The following is a 20,446-nucleotide window of genomic DNA, read 5'->3' as shown; positions in this document are numbered from 1 at the left end:
AGTTATTATTAAGTGCTCAAAAATAAAATTTTTGATAGTTTCTGAATTAGGAAACTTAGCTTGGAAGTTTAAAATGTTGTAAGATGAGCTTCAAATTATTTTATAGCACTGTTGTGGTGAATTCCTTTAAAATAGTATACTGACATGAACATATGTAGATGAGTTTTTAAGGACACACTGGGAGTGCATAATAAATCAAGTATGTGGTTGTTTTCTCATAGTCTCAGCTGTTTCCAAGCTCCGAAAGGTACAGTTGAACCAACTTAGCCGACAGTGCTCGGCCTGTTCAAAGGCTCGGCCTCACCGTTTAGCTGGCGGTGCTCTTGACGGGCGGGCAGCTGCCCAGGGAGCCGGCCTCACGTTGCTGACCTGGGCCAGCTCCCTGGCCCTCTGCTCGTGCAGCACTCCATGAGGGAGGTGGTGTTCTCCACTGTCATTCACTTCCGAAGTCTGTTTAGTTTCTCCAACCAGCTCAGGTTCATGACTCTTAGCTCACGCCCAGTTGAGCTTTCCAAGCTTGAGGAGTAAATGCCTATTGTCATTGTGACTGGCTGTCTCAACTGGGCCCTGTGAATACCTGAAGCTGTAATCTTACTGTCCCACAAGGAAGGTAGACTAGCAGGAAAGTAGGGACATGGACTGCTTGGGTCCAATACTGGTGAGCTTGGAGGCATGACAGGGCAGGGGTCCATAGGCCTTCAGTTGTCTTTGAATTGAGACTCTTCCCCCTTATAAATACCTATGGAAAGATTCTAAAATATTTTCAGATTTAAAGTAGAATTTATGTTTTTTTCTTCACAGGAAATCATTTAGTTTTGGGGAGGCAGCAAACTAAATTGTAGACAGCTTGCACATGCTGGAGTTTTCATAGGAATATATCCAAAGTGTTTTACCCATAGCACAAGATCTTTTAAATACCTTTCATTTTAGAAAAAAGATTTTTTTATTTTTGTTTGAAAAGCAGATTTTCAGAGAGGAGAGGCAGAGATCTTCCGTCCTCTGGTTCATCCCCCACATGGCCACAACAAGCAGAGCTGAGCTGATTCCAAACCAGGAGCCACTTGAGCGCTGGGCCCAAGACTGTGGGCTGTCCTCTGCCGCTTTCCCAGGCTGTAAGCCGGGAGACGGTGGGAAGTGGAACAGCCAGGACTGGAACCACCGCCTATATGGGTTGCCAGTGCCACAGGCAGAGGGTTAGCACTACCATGCCTTTCTGAAGAGTTTTTTTACCCACTAGTTCATATTTGGAAATATTACATTAAATATACATATAATTTGTACATTGGATGGTTTCTTTACCAGTCATGTTTCTGTGTTTGTAAAATTGAATTCTGCAGTGCAAGAAAGTCTGTAACAATTGGAAGTACCTCTTTACGGTAAAGATATTTGAATATAGATAATACATTCTTATTAATTGAATACCTCAGAGTAGTTTTTAGATTTGGTGATTGGAGCCCAGCATGCAGTGGGACACTAAGCAGGACCCCAGAGGGTGCTGTGATCCAGTCACGTTGCCGTGGCTTTGTGACGTGTGCGTGTTTTATGTGTTGCTTCCTGTACTCTTGATATTTGTAATTACAGGCAGGAGCATTGCATTTCGCGGTGACCGAGGCAACGATGAGTCTCCCATGGAAATGATCAAGGTGTCGCATTTGAAGTAAGTGTAAAAAATCTGTCACGTTATCACACTGGACTCTTCTACAAGAAAGTGAGATTATGGTAACAGGCATATAGAATCTCTTAGTGATGGAAAATTGGTGGCAAGCAGCTATATCAGAGAAAATACTTTGTGAAGTTGCTGTCACTTGCCAGAAGATGAGCTAACTTTCATATGCGTCTTAACCTTTTATTAGATTTATGAAAGCAGTGGCTTCATTTGGTTCTGTATTGATGTAAATGCGTGTCCATCTCGGCGTGGAGTTATTCTGTTAAAAAAACGCATTTCCTTTTTTATAATTTAGATCCCGTTTCCTTCCAGTAATTTTGGTTTTTTTTTTTAAGTTTTTTTAGTTTTTTGTTCCAGGAGAAAATAAATAGAAAACAGGAATAGAAAAAAAATGAATTAAAACAAGCCAAAAAAGCTAAAGTAAGCTTTGTAAAGTAGTTTTTAAATAATTTTGCATTTTTAGTGTCTTTGTATTTCCATGTGAGTTTTGGAGTAACGTACCAGTTACCAAAAAGTCTTTCTGAGATTGCATTGAATTTATCCATCAAAATAGGAAAGGATTGGTGTTTTAATAAGTTTTGTGCTTTGTGAAAATATCTCTTCCACTTAAAAGAAAAACTGATTTATTTATTTGAAAGGCAGAGTTAGAGAGTGGGGGAAAGAGAAATATTCACCCACAGTGGGCATGTCTGAGCCAGGACACAGCCAGGAACCGGGAGTTTCATCTGGGTCCTTGACACGAGTGGCAGGGCTGGAAACACTTGGGGCCACCTCTGTTGCTTTTCCCAGGCCATTGGCAGGGGGCGACGTGAACTGGCACCTCCATGGGATCTCAACAGAGAAGCTTTGGGTTTCAGCATAAAATATTTCACTGTAGATTTTTGTTTCGCATGCCTTTGAAAGGTTGGAGAGATTTTCTCCTGTTTTATTTTCTGAGACTGTCATGAGTAGAAGTTAAATGATCAAGTACTTTTCCTACATTCATTGACACTGTTATATAGAATGCTGTATGTGGGGGCGTGTTTTAACTCTGCTTACATGACGAATTACATTGGTTAATTTTCACATGTTGAGCAACGTCACATTCCTGGGTTAGACTCAGTTGGCATTTGGTCATGATGTGATGCCATTTTGATATATCACTAGATCTAATTTGATATTTTATTGAGGATTTATGAAACCTTTCAGTCTAGTTTTTAAAATATTCTTGTCTAGTTTTAGTAATGCTCACCCCACTAAACAAGTTGTGAAATATTCTGTCTTGTTCTGGGTGTTTTTGTGGAACTGATGTAAGAATAATACGAATTCAACAGCAAAATCTGTTATGGGCTTTGAATTTTCTTTGTGGAAGGATTTTTAAACATATATTCCATTTCTTTCCAATAAAAATGGCAATCACGTGCTGGGTAACAAGAGGGGTCTGCTTTGAGTGCTGTCGTTAGGCGATTTCATCATGTGGACGTCCGGCGGCCATCCACACACTGACCATCAGGGGATCGACCTTGTGGGATCACTTGTTGATGTGTAGTCTGGTGTTGGTTGAAATATTATTATGCATTGTATGATTTTAACTGGGCCTTGTTTTCCTGTTTAATCTGACAGGCTCGACCTTCTCATTGTGATGGTTATTCATATTTAATGCAGTTATGAATGTGACTTGTGCATAAAGCTACCATGAAAATGTTTTATGTATTAGGTTTAATTTCTAATAGACAAAACATCATTGTGACAGATGCAAACAAACGTTCTTTGGAGGACTCGGTAGTTTTTAAGAAAGAAGCCCTGAGGCTGCAGTTTAACCTGCTCAAACTGTGGGGACTCCTGTTTTTGATCAGCCTCGATATGCACCTGCTAGATTAGTGCATCCCGAGCAGCCCATCACATCTCCCCTCCAGACCCCGCGCTCACTGCTGCCTGCAGAGGGAACCGGTCCCAGCCAGGCCCGCACTGCTGTGCTCCTTTCCAGGACTGTTCTCACATACCCTGATTCCCACAGACCCTGTGTCCTTCCCTGGCTTCCGTCATTGTCACATTTGTAATTTGTCTGGAATCCCATTTCCCTGATGTCAAGTTCATCTCCTCATTCATGGGGATTGTTTATAGCATTTACCATCTCCTATGTTATGTTAGTTATTTTATATATACCTTTATATTCTTTTTTATTAAATGAGTAAACAGTATAATATGTTGTATTTTTGTAATTCATCATAGTTTATGAAATTCTTTCATGTCTTAAAAGATCCTTATAGGTTTTGTAAGGCAGCTACGGCAGGAGATATTAACAGCATCAAATATAAGTAGAATAAAGCCCCAAAAGGTTCCACAACTTGTCTGAATAGACAGACAGCAGACAAGTCCCAGACACATGGAGCGCAAGGCTCCTCTGCCCTGGTGTGTCTCGTGGGCGTCAGCTCTTGTGTCTCGACAAGGTCTTAGTTCCTTTCAGAGGTCACTGACTCATCAGTTTATGTTTTCATTCATTCAGTGTGCTTCTCTTGGCTCGACAGAAAGCCAATAAAGCAGCATTTATTGAATCACTGTTGTGGTAAGACGCCGAGAGCTTTCCACACTTGGATTTAGTTTCATTCCGTGTGGTGGTCCTCTGTGATGGCTGCTGGCTTTGTCACGGCAGTGTGAGGAACTGAGTCTTAGGCAGGAGAGTCGAAGTGTGACATCAGGATTGGAGTCCAAGCCATTCTTTCTCCTGAGCTGGACTCCTTGCCTAACAGACCCTGTGCTCCCCGGGGTCAACCGAGAGCGCCGCCTTCACGTAACTGTTGATTGTAGGGGCTAGCTGTTTTTTTTTTTAAGATTTATTCATTTTTATTACAAAATCAGATACACAGGAGGAGAACTTTCTATCTGTACTAATTCATGATGAAGTTTTTGCACAAAAGACTTATTTAGTTATTTTGTTCTAGGCAGTATTTGGCGATTGTATTCAAAGATAAGCCACTGGAGTTATGGGATGTTAGGACTTGCACCCTTCTTAGAGAAATGTCCAAAAATTTCCCTTCGATAACTGCTTTGGTAAGTGACAATGTGCAAATCAAATAGTTTCTTTAAGTGTGTATGCGATGTAGGCTTTCCTTGGCTTGAATTGACATTATTGCTGCCATACGTTTTCTGTTTTAAAATGTGAGTTTGGAGAAGATGTTGTAAAAAAGAGCGAGCGATATCTGATACATAGAGGCCTCTCTTACTGTCTTGGTTGAGTCAGCCTAGTACTGGATTAATGCAATTCCAGTTCAGCTTTCCTTTGGGTATTTTGAATTCCATTGTAAACATATTATAGAATAATTATATGGAAAGAAAAATCCTAAATAGCTAAGTCAAGACACGCATCGTTGTGGGAAGTGTGAATACAGCTGGGACATGCTGCCGGGTACTAGCGTGTATTCCAAAGCCATGGGAATAAACTCAGTATTGTGTTGGTGCCAGCATAAGAACAACAGAATACAGAGTTTGGAAACCAACCCATAGATGCCTGAGAACCTAAGTGAAGCAGCACACAGACCGAAGGACTGGTTTTTTTCATAGACAGAATTAGGAAAACTGTCTCACTTTATGACTTTATGGACAATACTGAATCTCCTATCTCCATCTGATACCATGTTAAAAAGTGGGGCTCACAGGATTAAAGAAATAAATAGAAGAAAGGGAAAACTATAAAATTTAAAAAAGTGCCCAGAAGAGCATTTTTGTGACCTGGGCCGAGAGAGGGCATCAGAACTGAAACCTAAAGGGAAGAATTGATGTACTGCCTCCAGATCCTGCTCTCTGGGGCAGGCGTCAGGCAGCGGCAGAGGCGTCCTTGGGACACTGCGTCCCATATCGCTGTGTGCGCAGTGAGTCCTGGCTCTGCTCTGGTCCAGCTTCCGGTGAGGGTCCTTCTGTGGATGCTGATGGCCTTGTTTGGATGAGCAGTTATCTCACCCACGTAAGGTGGTGCTGGGATCAGGAAACAGCACTTAGCATCCTTGAATTCATTGTTGGAACTTTGAAAAAAAGGAAAACCTCAGAAGGCGAGTCCTTTGGAAGTTCGCCAGTAGACTTTCTTTCCTTAAGCTCTATTAAAATGCAGTCAGCCATTCTAAAATCTGAAGGAGCCTGCAGCCATCAGTGGGCTGAGCGCTGGCTAGCGTGCTCCACTGTTCTGGAAGGATTCCTTGTCGGAGGAAGCCGAGCCCTTCAGGCTCTATCTTGGCTTCACAGGAGTGGTCACCATCCCACAACTTGAAGAGCCTGAAGAAGAAGCAGCTCGCCACCCGGGAGGCCATGGCCCGCCAGACCGTGGTCTCTGACGCAGAGCTGAGCGTCGTGGAGTCATCCGTGATCAGGTACGCATGCTGTTTCCTGCCACAAGCATTTACGCTGGGTCATTGATGGGTGAGCAGAGCCCAGAGGTGCCTGTGGTGGCCAGCTGGGCTCAGGCATTGATGGGTGAGCAGAGCCCAGGGGTGCCTGTGGTAGCCAGCTGGGCTCAGTCATTGATGGGGTGAGCGGGGCCCAGGGGTGCCTGTGGTGGCCAGCTGGGCTCAGGCATTGATGGGGTGAGCGGGGCCCAGGGGTGCCTGTGGTGGCCAGCTGGGCTCAGGCATTGATGGGGTGAGCGGGGCCCAGGGGTGCCTGTGGTGGCCAGCTGGGCTCAGGCATTGATGGGGTGAGCGGGGCCCAGGGGTGCCTGTGGTGGCCAGCTGGGCTCAGTCATTGATGGGGTGAGCGGGGCCCAGGGGTGCCTGTGGTGGCCAGCTGGGCTCTGCCGGTGAGCACCCTTGTTGGGAAGTTCATTCGATCACTGTTGCTTAGTGCAGGCAGTGGTGTCCACCTGTCACAGACAATCCTGCTGTTTCCTTCTGTTGTTCATAAGCTTTAGCATCTGAAGTTCAAGTGAACATAGCATAAATGTTCAGAGAGATCTCATAATTATGTGTGCACACCGAGGAAAATATATGAACAATTCTAAATGTGTCGGCCTCATCCTCATCGAGTGTGCAGTGCAGTCTTGGGAGAGATGGGGCCGCTTGAGCCTTGCTTCTGTTGAGGAGGGTTCCACAGCAGCAGCTAAAAGTTGACTTTTCCTGGTGTCAGATTGAAGAAGCTGTTGTCCTCTGTACAGGGCACACTTTCTTGGTGCAACTATTTGGGCATGATCTATTTCCCAAGCAAAGGTTGGCTGGGGCTTTTAGGCCTGCTTTGGGCAGCTGGGCTTTGGGTGAGTCACTTGGTCACAGGTGTAAGCAGCAAAAGAGAATCTGATCTTGTGTTTCCCTTATTCCAAAGCTTGTTGCAGGAGGCAGAGAGTAAATCTGAACTGACCCAGAACATCTCTGCCCGGGAGCACTTTGTGTTTACCGACAACGATGGCCAAGTTTATCATCTCACTGTTGAAGGAAACTGCGTCAGAGATAGTGCTCGTATTCCACCGGACGTGAGTCTAACCCTTAACTCTTCCGGGGCACGGGGCGCGTTCAGCCCGGCACTCCAGATGCCTGCATTCCACATCCAAGTGCCTGCTCCCTGGGCGGCTGTGGCGATGGCTCAACTGATGGGCATTCTGTCTCCTGGATGGCAGGCCTGGGCACGGTCCTGGCACCTGGCTTGGACCTGGCCTAGTGCCGTCTGATGTTGCCATCCCGGGAAGGCACCACACATCACACGTTTGAAGAGTGTTGGAACGTGTGACTTTCTCTCCCTTTCTCTCTTCTCACACTCACACACACGCACACATAACTTCCCTTCTTCTTTTTGCCTCTTAAATATTTTTTTAAATCTATAAAAATTGCTGACAAATATTTGTTAGTTCCATGGCCAGTGAAAACACAGTTCAGTTGGAAGGCTTCAGAAAAGCTTGGTATAAATAAACTATGCTATTCAGGGAGACATGTTCACTCATTCAACTTGTGCCATACTGCTAGATAATAGCATTGTAACTTTTTAATTAATAATCTCACCATGTGCTACTTACTTTTATAAGGAGTAATCTTCATTGTGTCTTAGCACCTGACTGTTCAGGTGACCTCGTTCAGCAGGGGCGGGGCAGTGTTTTCCACTTGGCTCTGTTGGGCTTCAGTGCCCTCTCTGTCCAGGGTACTGTCCTGAAGAGTTTGACTTGCAGTATTGTTTTCAGAGAGCTGTAATTGTGTTGTAAGTATGATAGTAGCTAGTATTATTGATAGTAGTCAGTCTTGTGTGTCTTATGTATGGCTTATGGAATTCTTTAACTGAAATTTGATAGTTAGTTGTTCCATTAGCAGGTATGTGATGGACTAAGAGAATTTTTAACTAATGCAGACCAGTACAATGGTTAAATGGAATCAATAGAATTTCTAAAGGCTACATTAAATTACTTACATTGCGATCTAAAGCTGGGATGCCGACCCCCGTATTTACTAGATGGCTGGGCCTGCAGTCGTTTGGTGGAGATGAGGCAGTGGGAGCCGCTCGAGCTAGCTCACGTGCACCTCTGGCCTGATCACAGCCAGGCTGGCCCTCGCGAGAGCTCCCTCCTGGACACTTCTCCCCAGGACCGATGGAGTCTCCTCAGTGTGGCAGCTGCCTTACTACAGAGCCAGCGATCCCAGGGAGATCAGAACTCCTGCAGGGAGTCTGAGGAGCTGGCGTTGGAAGTCACATCACAGCCCCTCTGCAGTGGGCAAGCTGGCCCGTGGACCAGCTCTAGTCCTTGCGGGCGGTGGCTGGCAGAGGCCGCGGATTCCAAAAGGCAGGTCTGTGAGCTTCTCCGAGAAGGCCTGCCCAATCTTCCTGAGTAGCAAGCACACAAGTGGGGACATCCCCTCACGACCGCTTCTCTGCTCCTAAAAGTTAAAGCGAACATGAGAAGGGTGCTTTTCAAAATCATTTAATTTTTATTATCGTGTAGGATAAATCATAGCTGAGACTTAGTGATTCTCTTGAACCGCTAACGTTGCCAGAATGTTCAGAATTTTGAAAGGATGAAGATCATAGTGCAAGTGTGGGATCTCACTCTGGTAGTAATAACACAAAAGTGACCCAGCTTTAACTGTGTGAAAAGAAAAACTGTTTACATCGCGCAGATATAGTTTCTGTGTGTTGTACTGCCCTTCAGAAAAGCATTTGCTTTCTCCTTATTCAAGGTAGGTCTTTTTAGAACCCTGGAAAAGAACCCACCTGAGTGGGTTCGAGGCCACTCCTGGACAGCTCTGTTTCTGGTCAGCTCACCTTGGATGTGAGAACAGTACAGTAGTTGCTGACATGCCAGCCCTGTGCCCTGCCCACTGAAACAGACAGAGTAGCCACTCTTCAGATCTCCTGTCACTGGTGGTGAAGCCATGACCCAGAAGGTCAGGTCAGTGTGTCCCAGCCACGCACCAGTCTAAAGGTGATGCTGGGATTCAAGGCCACCTGCCCTGTGCCCACTGGAGCCTCAGGCTGCTGCCTCCATGTTGGATGTATTTCCAGAATGTTGCTTTTTATATTTGTGTCTCTATATAACTAGCTACAATATTTTTTATTGGTACTATGAAGATGCATTTAGTAAATACCTTGTTTTCATTTTCATTATTCCAGAAGGTTCCAGAATATATCAGTAAAGCTTTGGATTTTCTTTTCAATAAAGAAATTACTGTACAACTACTTGGGAAGCTGCTCTGAGCTTTCCTTGAGATGGATTTGATTCTTTCACAGTGGGAAATGAGTCAGAACAGCAGCTGGGGAAGGCTTTCCTTTATTGTCTCTCTCCCTTTTAATTTTCTTTTTTAAAGTATATTTTCTTCCTCAGAAGACACCCATTCTCTATAAATCTAGCTTAGATAACCTAATGTCTTTCAAACTAAAATCTCTAGTTTCTCCAGAGGTTAACCTGACATGCTGTTACGTATCTCTGTTAGTGTCGGAAGTCTGCTTTAGAGTTCGATGATATTCACGCTGGAGCAAAGCTCTGATTTTACTGAGATTACCGTAACTGTTTCGCCTCAGATGTCGGGTGGAGGTCCTTCCGTATGCCAGCTCCCGGCAGTGGGATGCATGTGTGTGTTGCTGTTGTTCCTAGGGAAGCATGGGAAGCATCACCTGCATTGCCTGGAAAGGCGACACGCTCGTTCTGGGAGACATGGATGGAAATTTAAACTTCTGGGACTTGAAGGGCAGAGTCTCCAGGTATGAACCCAGAAAAAAGGAAGTTCCCTTGAAGACTTGTGACTAGGCAAGCAGGACATGTGCAGGTGTATCTTGGATGCTTGGGTACCTCGCCAACCAAACGGAGGAGGAAAGGTCTTGAGCCGAGTTCTGAAGCATTCCTGGGAGACCCTGGTCTGCAGGTGGCCCGTGGGGGGGTCTCGGGGTGTTCCCGGAGGTGACCCGGTCAGATGGCTGGTGTCAGAGGCAGTGAGTAAAGTGTGAAGCTGTCAGAAAGGACATAGGACAGGTCGGACAGTGTCTGGTGACTAGGTGTGGTTCTCCACCGTGTTGTTTTGTCCTTAGAGGGATACCTACACATCGAAGCTGGGTGAGGAAGATTCGTTTTGCTCCTGGCAAAGGAAACCAGAAGTTAATAGCAATGTACAACGACGGTGCTGAAGTGTGGGATACTAAAGAGGTAGGGGCAGCAGGCTGAGCCACTGTTCTCTGCTCCCCGATTTAGAAGGGAAGGCTGTATCACTAGGGAGTTTGCCCCAAATCTTAAGTTAGTTTCCTTTTATTTTTTAAATATGTACTCTTATATGTTCCTGTACTAACATGTCATTTCAACATATTGACTTTATTTTTCAATGCCATCACTGTCCTTGACGCCTGGAAAATGTGGGCTGCAGGGGAAGATAGGCTGCTGGCCAACCTCTTGTAGGCCTTTGCTACAGACACCACTGATCTGGGGCAGGAACCAACTCCTCCTTCTCCAAGTGACTAGCACATTGGTTCTTGAAGGTCCAGATGGTGAGCAGTTTAAGAAGCGGAAGAAACGTGACCTTCCGGATATTGGATGTGGACTGGTGCACGTCAGACAAGGTGATTCTGGCATCGGATGATGGGTGCATCCGAATCCTGGAGATGTCCATGAAGTCCACGTGCTTCAGGATGGACCAGCAGGAGCTCACGGGTATGTTCTCCCGACCGCTCTGTGCTGCCGCTGCTGTGTGCTGGGGAGCGGGCCCCCTGCCTCCCCCTGCCTCCACCTGCCTCCCCCTGCCTCCACCTGCCTCCCCCTGCCTCCACCTGCCTCCCCCTGCCTCCACCTGCCTCCACCTGCCTCCCCCTGCTTCCCCCTGCCTCCACCTGCCTCCCCCTGCCTCCACCTGCCTCCCCCTGCCTCCCCCTGCCTCCACCTGCCTCCCCCTGCCTCCACCTGCATCCACCTGCCTCCCCCTGCCTCCACCTGCCTCCACTTGGCTCCACCTGCCTCCCCCTGCCTCCACCTGCCTCCCCCTGCCTCCCCTGCCTCCACCTGCCTCCACTTGGCTCCACCTGCCTCCCCCTGCCTCCACCTGCCTCCACCTGCCTCCACCTGCCTCCCCCTGACTCCCCCTGCCTCCACCTGCCTCCACCTGCCTCCCCCTGCCTCCACCTGCCTCCACCTGCTTCCCCCTGCCTCCACTTGGCTCCACCTGCCTCCCCTGCCTCCACCTGCCTCCACCTGCCTCCACCTGCCTCCACCTGCCTCCCCCTATCTCCACCTGCCTCCACCTGCCTCCCCCTGCCTCCACCTGCCTCCCCCTGCCTCCACCTGCCTCCACCTCGCTCCTCGCTCTCACTCCGTGACAGCCGGAGTTGGCCTGTGAGACCCGAGTGCTGAGCTGCTGAGCTGCCGTCCTGCACAGACGTCCCTCACCTGCCCAGGGTTTGGAGGTGCCCTGCTGACTCTTTTCTGAGTGGGTTGTTAGAGAAGACATGTTTGCATTTATGAAACTGGCTTACTCAGAGGACGTGTCTGTGTTGAGGCATGCTTGTTAATAATCCTTGATGCTTTGCGGCTCCGTCTCATTGGAGGTCACTTTACACAGTGTTCTGTGAAATGGTCAAAGCGCAATTGGAGAATTGCGACATCTTGCCCCTTTTGTATGGTTGTATTAACATTCTTTTTTCATTAAATAGAAAATATTTTGGCAAATATGTGACTTAAAGGACAATCCCTGGGTAGCAAAGGGCGCTCCCCTGGGACACCCCTTCTGGACATCTCCCTCAGGGGGCGCTCTGCCGCCTCTTGGCTGCTTGAGAAGGTTCCCAAGTGAGTGGCACCCTAGCCGGCTCTGGGAGTTGTGTGGTACTTGCACACAGTGGGCGTTGCTGCCCGTGCTGCGTGGACTGTGCTTCCCCGTGTCACTGCCCTTCCCCTGCCCACTGTGTGGTTCCTGTCTCCGCCGTGAGGTGAAGCAGAAGTTGAGTGTTGCGTCTGGCCACTCGCCAGCTCTCCTCCCAGGGAAGGGACAACTGATGATCATTTTAGACCCGAAGTTGTTCAGTTGTTGAAAATCAAGTGTGCAAATATAATTTAAGTACTTAAAAACCCTTTCTGCATCGTTTAATTTAAAACTTAAGTCTAAAGAGCTGCAAAGCCAGGGGAGCTTGTTCTTAAACTAAACTGACTACAGAACTAAAGTCCATCGCATTCATTCATGTTTGAAACCATCGTTGAGCATCCAGCCTATAGCTGGATCACAGATTTCATTTTATTTTAAAATGTTTCTGATAGTAAGGCATCACTGTATCCAGCGTTTTAGTGTTGTAGCCTTAGAGAGGAAGGGAACCATTTCTTAAATTATGTCCTCGTTACTACACTGAGTGTCCCCTCACTCAGTGCCCCCTCATACCTCCTCACTGAGTGTGCCCTCACGGAGTGCACCCCTCATACCTCCGCACTGAGTGTGCCCTCACGGAGTGCACCCCTCATACCTCCTCACTGAGTGTGCCCTCACTCAGTGCCCCCTCATACCTCCTCACTGAGTGTCCCCTCACTCAGTGCCCCCTCATACCTCCTCACTGAGTGTACCCTTACTCAGTGCCCCCTCATACCTCCTCACTGAGTGTGCCCTCACAGAGTGCACCCCTCATACCTCCTCACGGAGTGTACCCTCACGGAGTGCACCCCCTGAGTTGCACCGGATTTCTACATTGTTCTTTGCTCACTTCTCTGGAAGCCAAGGTTTTATTATAGTATGAAACTTTGTTTTCATAACTCTTGTTTCTGTTCTGTGTTGCCCGCAGAGCCCGTGTGGTGTCCACACCTGCTCGCCCCCAGGGCCTCGCTCGCGCTGAAAGCCTTCCTGCTGCACCAGCCTTGGAGTGGACAGTATTCCTTGGACATTTCTCACGTGTGAGTTTCCCCATGTTTGTTTTGTATTCTGGAGTTCCTTGAGTTTGCAGACACCCGTGGAAATTGGAGTCAGTATTCCAGGGCTTAAAAGGACTTGGATTTTAACACCAAGCCAGGAGAAGGCTGGAGGACTCCAGTGTGCCTCCCAGACCCACCCTCGGCCCCTGGGAGGTGTGTGAGTCCCTGAGGAGCTGGAGCACGTGCCTGGACGTCAGGCAGCTCTGTGATCTAACCTTGGGTGGGCACAGCGTGGTGAGAGAAGGCATGCGTGTGCAGCGGGCCAGCTGAGGCCAGCGGATGGGGACCAGGCCTCCTCTCCCGAGCCGCGTCCGAGGGCTTGCTTCAGAGGCTTAGAACAGCTTCTAGACCTCGAGTGAGGGAAGACGATGCCACAGAGATTACTGTTTGAGATGAAATGATTAAATGCCCACGTTACTGAGCTTACACCGTGGGAGGCACAGGGATACTTAGAATGGGGACCTTCTAAAAGACATGATGAGGGGTCGGCTCTGCAGACGCTGTCTGTCCCGGGAGTGAGGGAGCATCCTACAGACAGAATGAGCGGATTCCCGTGGTCACCACGAAGTTCTTCGTTTAAAGAAAACTAAAGCTGATAGACTGAAGAACCTGCTGACTCTGGCTTCTTGAAAGCCAAGAGATTTTTCCACTTATTTCTTTGTTTTGACCTGATAACGGTGAAAGCAGACATTGAAGGTGATGATGGGGTCCAGTCTAAGTTGCTGCTGCTTCACTCCATAGTGAGGTTTTTAACCAAGGTTTGCACAAAGGTCATTTCTGCATTAATTTTTTCTGATGAAGAAGTGAGTGGTTGAAGGTAGCATGCTAATGAACTCATTTAAAATCTTTTCTGCACAGTGATTACCCAGAAAATGAAGAAATAAAGACTCTTATTCAAGAGCAATTGAATTCTTTGTCTAAGTAAGTTCGCTGTGTTTTATTAGATAAGATTATGAGAAAGAAAAATGTAATATTGGATTTTTGCAGTTGCGGTAATTAATGCTATGGAAATAGTGTCCTAAGCGTAGACCATTGTGTTGACAACGCTTTGTTCTCCCTTAGCATCTTTGTTTTGTGGAGGAAGAACCCGTCACGTGGTTGTTGTGACAGCATCCTCTTCCCAGGTGTGAGGCTTGTCTGCCTTGCAGGTGGGCCTCCTGGTGGCTCAGCCTGCCTGCCTCCTGGTGGCTCAGCCTGCCTGCCTCCTGGTGGCTCAGCCTGCCTGCCTCCTGGTGGCTCAGCCGGAAGCCGGATGCTGTCAGACACCTGCCAGGCTAACCTGTGGGCACCTGCCCTTCTAAAGGAGTCCTGGGTGTCAGGAGGAGTGCACTGTCCAGAGCCAAGAGCTCTAAACAGGACGTGTTGGGAATAACAGCACGAAGGAAGGCGGAAAATGTGGGTCCACAAGGAGTTCCTGCATTTATTTCTGTAGTTTATATCTGCCACATGAAATGATAAGAATTACCAAATAAAACAGTAGATTATTCCATCAGTACTTATTCAAAGTAAGTACTTTGTTTTCTCCATCCAGATATTAATGTTTAAATTTAAATGAAAAACTATAGACTTAAAGAATGTCTCCCTGGTTTAAGAATATTTCTGTTTTTTGGATATTTTAGAAATATTTTATGAAAACACTAGCTCCTTAAATGTCTTATTTTGGCATTATTTTGGCAGTAAGTTCTGGGTGCCAGCTACTCTGATCTAATTAACAGTTTAGCTTTTTCCCAATGGCACCATGACCCTTCCTGTGCTGTGTGTTTTGCAGCACAGGAGTTCAGCTCTTGCAGGTCCACAGCTAGCAGCAGAACCCTGCGTGCCTTTGCCTTTGTAGCCTCTGGATCCTGGCAAAGTAACTTTCCTTGTTTTTAGAGTTGTGCACTTAGCCTTCAAGTGGAACATTCCATTTCCAGGGCTTGTTGGTTTAGCTCCTTGCTTTGTTGGTGGATTGATAACTTCTGCTGTGCTTTTGTCTGGATTCCTGTCTGCAGTGACATAAAGAAACTCCTGCTTGACCCGGAATTTACTCTGCTGCAAAGGTGCCTGCTCGTGTCAAGGTAACGCTTTCAGCTGTACTCTGTTCGTTAGCTTGGACCTTTATGTAGGATGTTTAGTTATGACCAGACTTTCAGAATTTAGAAAATAGGTCAGTTCATTCTTCCTGTGTGTCACCATGAATTTTAACCAGTGATCCAAATAATACCGGAGGAGAACATGCAGTCACCGTCAGACATGAGCTCTAGATCCTTCCACACGGAAGAGTCCACACAGACAGCTAACAGATTATGTGTGCTACACCATCAGCCATCATCATTGATCTTAGCCTGGGACAGAGCTTGGGGACCACAGCGCCCTGGGTGTTGGAAACGTGGCAGGCCAGCTGGAGGACCTGCCACTTCATCCCTTCCCCATGGCAGGTGCTGCCAGGTCCCAGTAGACTTTGGAGAGAGAGGTTCTGTCGGCCCATCCTGGGAAGCTGGGTCCCAGTGCAGGCGTGCGCGGTGAGCGCGGTGCTGATGGGTCCACCTTCTCAGGCTGTATGGGGACGAGTCGGAGCTGCACTTCTGGACAGTGGCCGCCCACTACCTGCACAGCCTGGGCCAGGACAAGCCTGCGAGCGTGGCAGCCACAAAGGATGCCACTCCTCGGGACAAGCTGAGCAACCCTCTAGATATATGTTACGACATACTCTGTGAAAACACCTATTTTCAGGTATTACACTTTACGTAGTAAAACAGTTAAAGCTATCCTCTTGATAATTTCTGTCTTTGTAAGTATACTAAACTTGGCCAAGTTTCAAACAGTGTATGTACGTGTGAAGGGCACCCGCCCACCCCCTCAGACACGTGTGTGCGTGTGAAGGGCACCCGCCCACCCCCTCAGACACATGTGTGTGTGTGTGTGAAGGGCACCCGCCCACCCCCTCAGACACGTGTGTGCGTGTGAAGGGCACCCGCCCACCCCCTCAGACACGTGTGTGTGTGTGTGTGTTTGTGTGTGTGTGTGTGTTTGTGTGTGAAGGGCAGAGCATTTCAGTCCTCAAGAAACGGAAGCTGATTAAACAAGCTCATGTTTATTAAAATGGCCTTATTAAATACATTAATATTTGAATATCTCAAAAGTCTTATAACCTAGCTTCTGTTTTCCTTCTCTTCTTTCCCTCCATCACAGAAATTTCAGCTGGAGAGGGTTAATCTGCAGGAAGTGAAAAGGTCAACTTACGATCATACGCGGAAATGTACAGACCAGCTCCTGCTCCTGGGTCAAGTATGTGGGCTTCTGTCACCGTGGCCTGCTTCCGGGCCTGGGCGGGGACGTCTCCAGCTTCAGCAGGTGCACTGGTGCCTGCCCCGGAGTGGGTCGCCATCCCTGTCAGCGGGTACCTGCTCTTAAAGTGATGGCAGTAGATGTTGTGAGGAGAGCAGAGCGTGCGGCTCGGTAGTGTGCGTCTGGCTCTCTGGCTCACGGCAGCCCCGCTCCTTGGTACTGTTTTGTGTCTCAGAAATGCCTGGTGCCAGTCTGACCAAGACAGAGCCTTGAGCACCTGTGTGTACCACGCCGGCTTCATGCCTGTCCACAAATAAGTTCACGCTTCTGTGTAGGTTGCATAAACAAAGATCTGAGACTGGGTTCTGAAAGTGGACATCTTTCTTAAGCTCTCAAGTTCTAGATGTTTCACATGACGAATTTCAGAAGGTGGTGTTAGAGGAAGACGTGTCCTAACAAGAAAGCGTTGTCTTCCTAGACAGACAGAGCCGTGCAGCTGCTGCTGGAGACCAGTGCCGACAACCAGCACTATTACTGCGACTCCCTGAAGGCCTGCTTGGTCACCACCGTCACCTCGTCGGGCCCCTCTCAGAGCACCATCAAACTGGTGGCAACTAACATGATTGCCAACGGCAAGCTGGCAGGTAGGCACACCTGTGGCTGTGTGCTCTCAGCTCAGTGTCTGCTCGTTGACAGTGGCTCTTTCTTGGGTACATATCCTGAAGACGAAGTATTTATACAATGACTGTAATTTCATGTCTAATGGTTGCCAGGACAACAGGTGATTGGGCAGCCTGGGGAGACCAGAACCATGAAGCCTGTGACACAGGCCCACTTGCCCATTCTCCCGACTGTGCTGTATCTTCTTCCCCATTTGCTTGATTGGAAGCAACATGGACCTGGGTCATGCGGCTCTGGCCTCAGACAACGGCCTGGGGAGATATTTTAAGTCAAGAGTCTCCGTAGAAAGTGCATGGGAGCAGCTGAGGTGGCGACCCCTTTACAACGATTCATCCCCGACAGATCCGCTCTTTCTCTCCTGCTCTCCAGAGGGTGTTCAGTTGCTCTGCCTGATAGACAAGGCTGCGGATGCCTGCCGCTACCTGCAGACATACGGCGAGTGGAACCGCGCAGCGTGGCTCGCAAAAGTAGGTGACTCTAGTGGGTGCCTGTGGCGTTGGGGACGGAAGGCCGAGCCTTGTGGCCTGGAAGCATTGTTGGCCTGCGGAACCGCCTTGCAGGATTTTCTTGCACATCTCACCCTCCTATTCCATTTCTTCTCATGGGAAGTGGAGCAGTGTTGTCAACCATTAGGTGCAAGCAGCCGCTCCCATCCCTGCCGGGGTCTGAGCAGCCTGAGCGTTGTTCCTGCTGGTCGGTCTCGCCTCTGGGCAGGGCTAGTAGAGCAAGGCCTCCCTCCTGCTTCCCAGGAACACGTCTGGTGTCGGGGACGTTGTTCCTTCGCAGTGAGCTCGCCTGCGTGACTTTGAGCGTGTGCCTCTCTCTCAGGTCCGCCTGAGCTCTGAAGAATGCGCTGATGTCCTCAAGCGCTGGGTGGACCACCTGTGCTCCCCGCAGGTCAACCAGAAGTCCAAGGCCCTGCTGGTCCTGCTCTCCCTCGGCTGCTTCTCCAGCGTAGCCGAGACTCTTCACAGGTACCTGCGCCCGGGCGCGTGGCCTCGCCCAGGAGGCCTCGTGCTGCGGGCAGCGAGCACACATTTCAGTCTCCCGAACCAACTGGAGGAGCACGGCACCCTCCACGCTCACTGGCTGTTATTTGGTCTAGGAGCTGTGGTGGTGTCCTGCCGATAGACTGTCAGACCACCACATACCTGTTAGAACCTAAGAGAAGTCTTCAGAGGCTTGGGAACAATTCAGTTTTGAGTGTAGGAGCGGAGAGGAAGGCCAGGGAGCAGTAAGAAGGAGCCAGGAAGCATGGCCTGATGGGGCATCCTCTCCAAACACCTCCAGCAGGAGGTCCCAGGGCTTGTGTGGGGACCTCTGCTGGTGGCAAGCCAAGGAGATGGCTTGAAAAGGATGCAGCTCAAGATCTCTTGTTCAGTCTGGACCGTGGGTATCTGAATGTTTGTGGAGTTCTTTGAATAAGGAAGTATCAATAAAATAGAAGTTTAGTTTGGGGCAAAAGATTTTGAAACCCATGCATAATTCCCTCATGATGTACATTCTCAGTGAGCTCTTGAAAACCCTTTATATTTAAAGTATCTTATAATGTCTTTAAGTGTTAATTTTTAAAAAATTCTTGGGGCCCAGGGGTGTTCTCTGCTTCCTTTAATAAGCCAGGTCTTAGGAAAGTGTCAGTGTGACGTGGGACACACCTGTCCCAGGGAGGTTGTGTCCAAGTCTTACTGAGCAACCCTCAGCTTGTTTGCCCCCCCCCCCCAAGGCTAACTTTGCCCTTGTGTGTTGAGCAGCATGAGGTACTTCGACAGAGCAGCCCTGTTTGTGCAAGCGTGTCAGGAGTATGGCGCCTTGGAAGTCAGCGAGGACACGAATATCCTTTCAAGTGTGTGCATGCCACGGGAGGCAGATGGCAGCAGTGCAGCTCGGTCTTTCCTGTCGGGCTCCTGACCCCTGCAGTGTGGACGAAGAGTCATGTTCTGATCCACCCGGGTTGTGAACAGGGGAGGAGTGGAAGGGAGAGAGCCAGGGACGGGTCATCGCACACCAGCATCAGCTCGGGCAAGGCAGGGAGCTCTGTGAGGGGAAGGGACGAAGGCTTATAATGCTTGGTTGAACAGAAAAAGCAAATAGAAAACCACAGAAGTATACAGCTGCTGCTTTCGAATGGCACTCATTCCCTGGCCTCCCAGGGAATGAACTTTGTGTTTCCTGAACAAGTGGATAGGGAGACATGCCACTGTGAGCGTGGTGGGTTGCGACAGTCGGGGGGAGCGGGCACAGCATCTCCCAGGATGTATCCCCCGGGCACCTGCAGCTGAGAGCATCGTCTCGCTTCTGCATCTCACTTGAGCCACCACCTTTTCCTTAACTGCGGTCTACAGAAGCTCAGTGCTGCCATCTATGCGGATTATGCCCGAAGTCTGAAGAACCTTGGTTTTCAACAGGGAGCAGTTCTCTTTGCGTCTAAAGCTGGAGCAGCTGGCAGAGAGCTGCTGAGTGAGCTGGAGCGCTCCACGCAGGAATGACGCTGTGCTGTGGGAGGCAGGCTGGGAGTGCAAGCAGGTGTGACGTGACGCTGAGGCTCAGTGCAGGCCGATGAGGACCGGGCGTGGCAGCGTCTGCAGCGCAGGGCGTGGGCATTTACGCGGGAGCGAGTTCCTTGTCCCACGTTGATCTCAGAAAAATGAATGCTTCAGATTTTGTAAGCGTGTCACATTTTATACTTTTGGAGAGAGCTTTACAAATCCCTGGAAATACTTTTAATTTTTTAAAACCTAAAACTCAAGAGACTGAATTACTCTTCTCACTGAGTGAAAATGCTGAGGAAGGAGTGAGGCCTTCGCGCGAACGTGTGCTGGGCCTGTGTTAGGTGGCACACAGGCAGGACCACAGTGGTTCAGGATGGGCGACCAAAGCACTTGCTGTCTTCTTAGCTTGAAAACTGCATTTGATTCCTTGGTTCAGGCAGTTATTAAAATTTTGTAATTTCAGGCTCGTAAGCTCCATGATTTTAAGCTCCATGGGTGATTCCATTATGTGGAATCTCTGGTATTTTGAATTTTAGCTCCTTCTGTGGTATATTACAGTGCTCGTTTTTGAAGTTCCTCTTGAATGTTCTGTCTTTTGTTCTTCCAGTAGCTGAGATACGTGAGATGTAACTATTATAAATTATTGCTGGAAATTTCAATATCTGTAACTTGGAAAAATGATAAATAAAAAGAACATTCCGTGCGGCCTTGGTGTTCTGTGCGAGCCCGCCCTCCAAGGCCCAGGCTGCTGCTGCCGCCCCGCTCGTGCTGCACAGAGCAGGCCTGCAACGCGTGCCTGGGGCTGCTCAGCCTTCATACCCCGCGCGAGCCTGTGGCTGCATCACCAGGTGGCAGAAGCAAAGGGTTGGATGGGCGTCTCTTTCCCATCCTGGGTCTCACCCACCATGGCTTTTCTTCACCCTGTTTTAGCAGCCATTCGGGTCCCCCTGCCATTAAGTAGACAGGCCTGTCCTAGGAACGCCTGCTCCCAGGGAGTTCCTTGGCTGATGGTTCTAGAAGGAACCCCAGATCCATTCA

At 48.6% G+C, this 20,446-nt stretch overlaps 1 protein-coding gene across 3 annotated transcripts in view; it reads left to right on the top strand.

Moving 5' to 3' along the window:
• The window catches only part of WDR11 (WD repeat domain 11), a 43,247-nt gene extending 23,134 nt beyond the window's left edge, over positions 1 to 20,113 (top strand). For all 3 annotated transcript variants that reach the window (XM_040992000.1, XM_040991999.1, XM_040991998.1), the window contains 17 exons: positions 1,582 to 1,657; positions 4,588 to 4,696; positions 5,882 to 6,006; positions 6,950 to 7,097; positions 9,699 to 9,805; positions 10,130 to 10,244; positions 10,571 to 10,742; positions 12,845 to 12,953; positions 13,830 to 13,892; positions 14,963 to 15,028; positions 15,506 to 15,683; positions 16,143 to 16,238; positions 16,717 to 16,882; positions 17,289 to 17,386; positions 17,748 to 17,893; positions 18,671 to 18,750; positions 19,260 to 20,113. In XM_040992000.1, the coding sequence (XP_040847934.1) occupies positions 1,582 to 1,657; positions 4,588 to 4,696; positions 5,882 to 6,006; positions 6,950 to 7,097; positions 9,699 to 9,805; positions 10,130 to 10,244; positions 10,571 to 10,742; positions 12,845 to 12,953; positions 13,830 to 13,892; positions 14,963 to 15,028; positions 15,506 to 15,683; positions 16,143 to 16,238; positions 16,717 to 16,882; positions 17,289 to 17,386; positions 17,748 to 17,893; positions 18,671 to 18,750; positions 19,260 to 19,405 (2,000 nt within the window). In that variant the 3' untranslated portion in view covers positions 19,406 to 20,113. The remainder of the gene's footprint in view (positions 1 to 1,581; positions 1,658 to 4,587; positions 4,697 to 5,881; positions 6,007 to 6,949; positions 7,098 to 9,698; positions 9,806 to 10,129; positions 10,245 to 10,570; positions 10,743 to 12,844; positions 12,954 to 13,829; positions 13,893 to 14,962; positions 15,029 to 15,505; positions 15,684 to 16,142; positions 16,239 to 16,716; positions 16,883 to 17,288; positions 17,387 to 17,747; positions 17,894 to 18,670; positions 18,751 to 19,259) is intronic.
• The last annotated feature ends 333 nt before the right edge of the window (positions 20,114 to 20,446 follow it).

Source organism: Ochotona curzoniae, unplaced genomic scaffold (assembly GCF_017591425.1).
Source record: "Ochotona curzoniae isolate NIBS_2020 unplaced genomic scaffold, NIBS_Ocur_1.0 contig_66, whole genome shotgun sequence".
NCBI classification, from domain to species: Eukaryota; Metazoa; Chordata; class Mammalia; order Lagomorpha; family Ochotonidae; genus Ochotona; species Ochotona curzoniae.
Note: the sequence above shows the minus strand (reverse complement) of the source record. Positions and strands in the feature narration are given on the sequence as shown.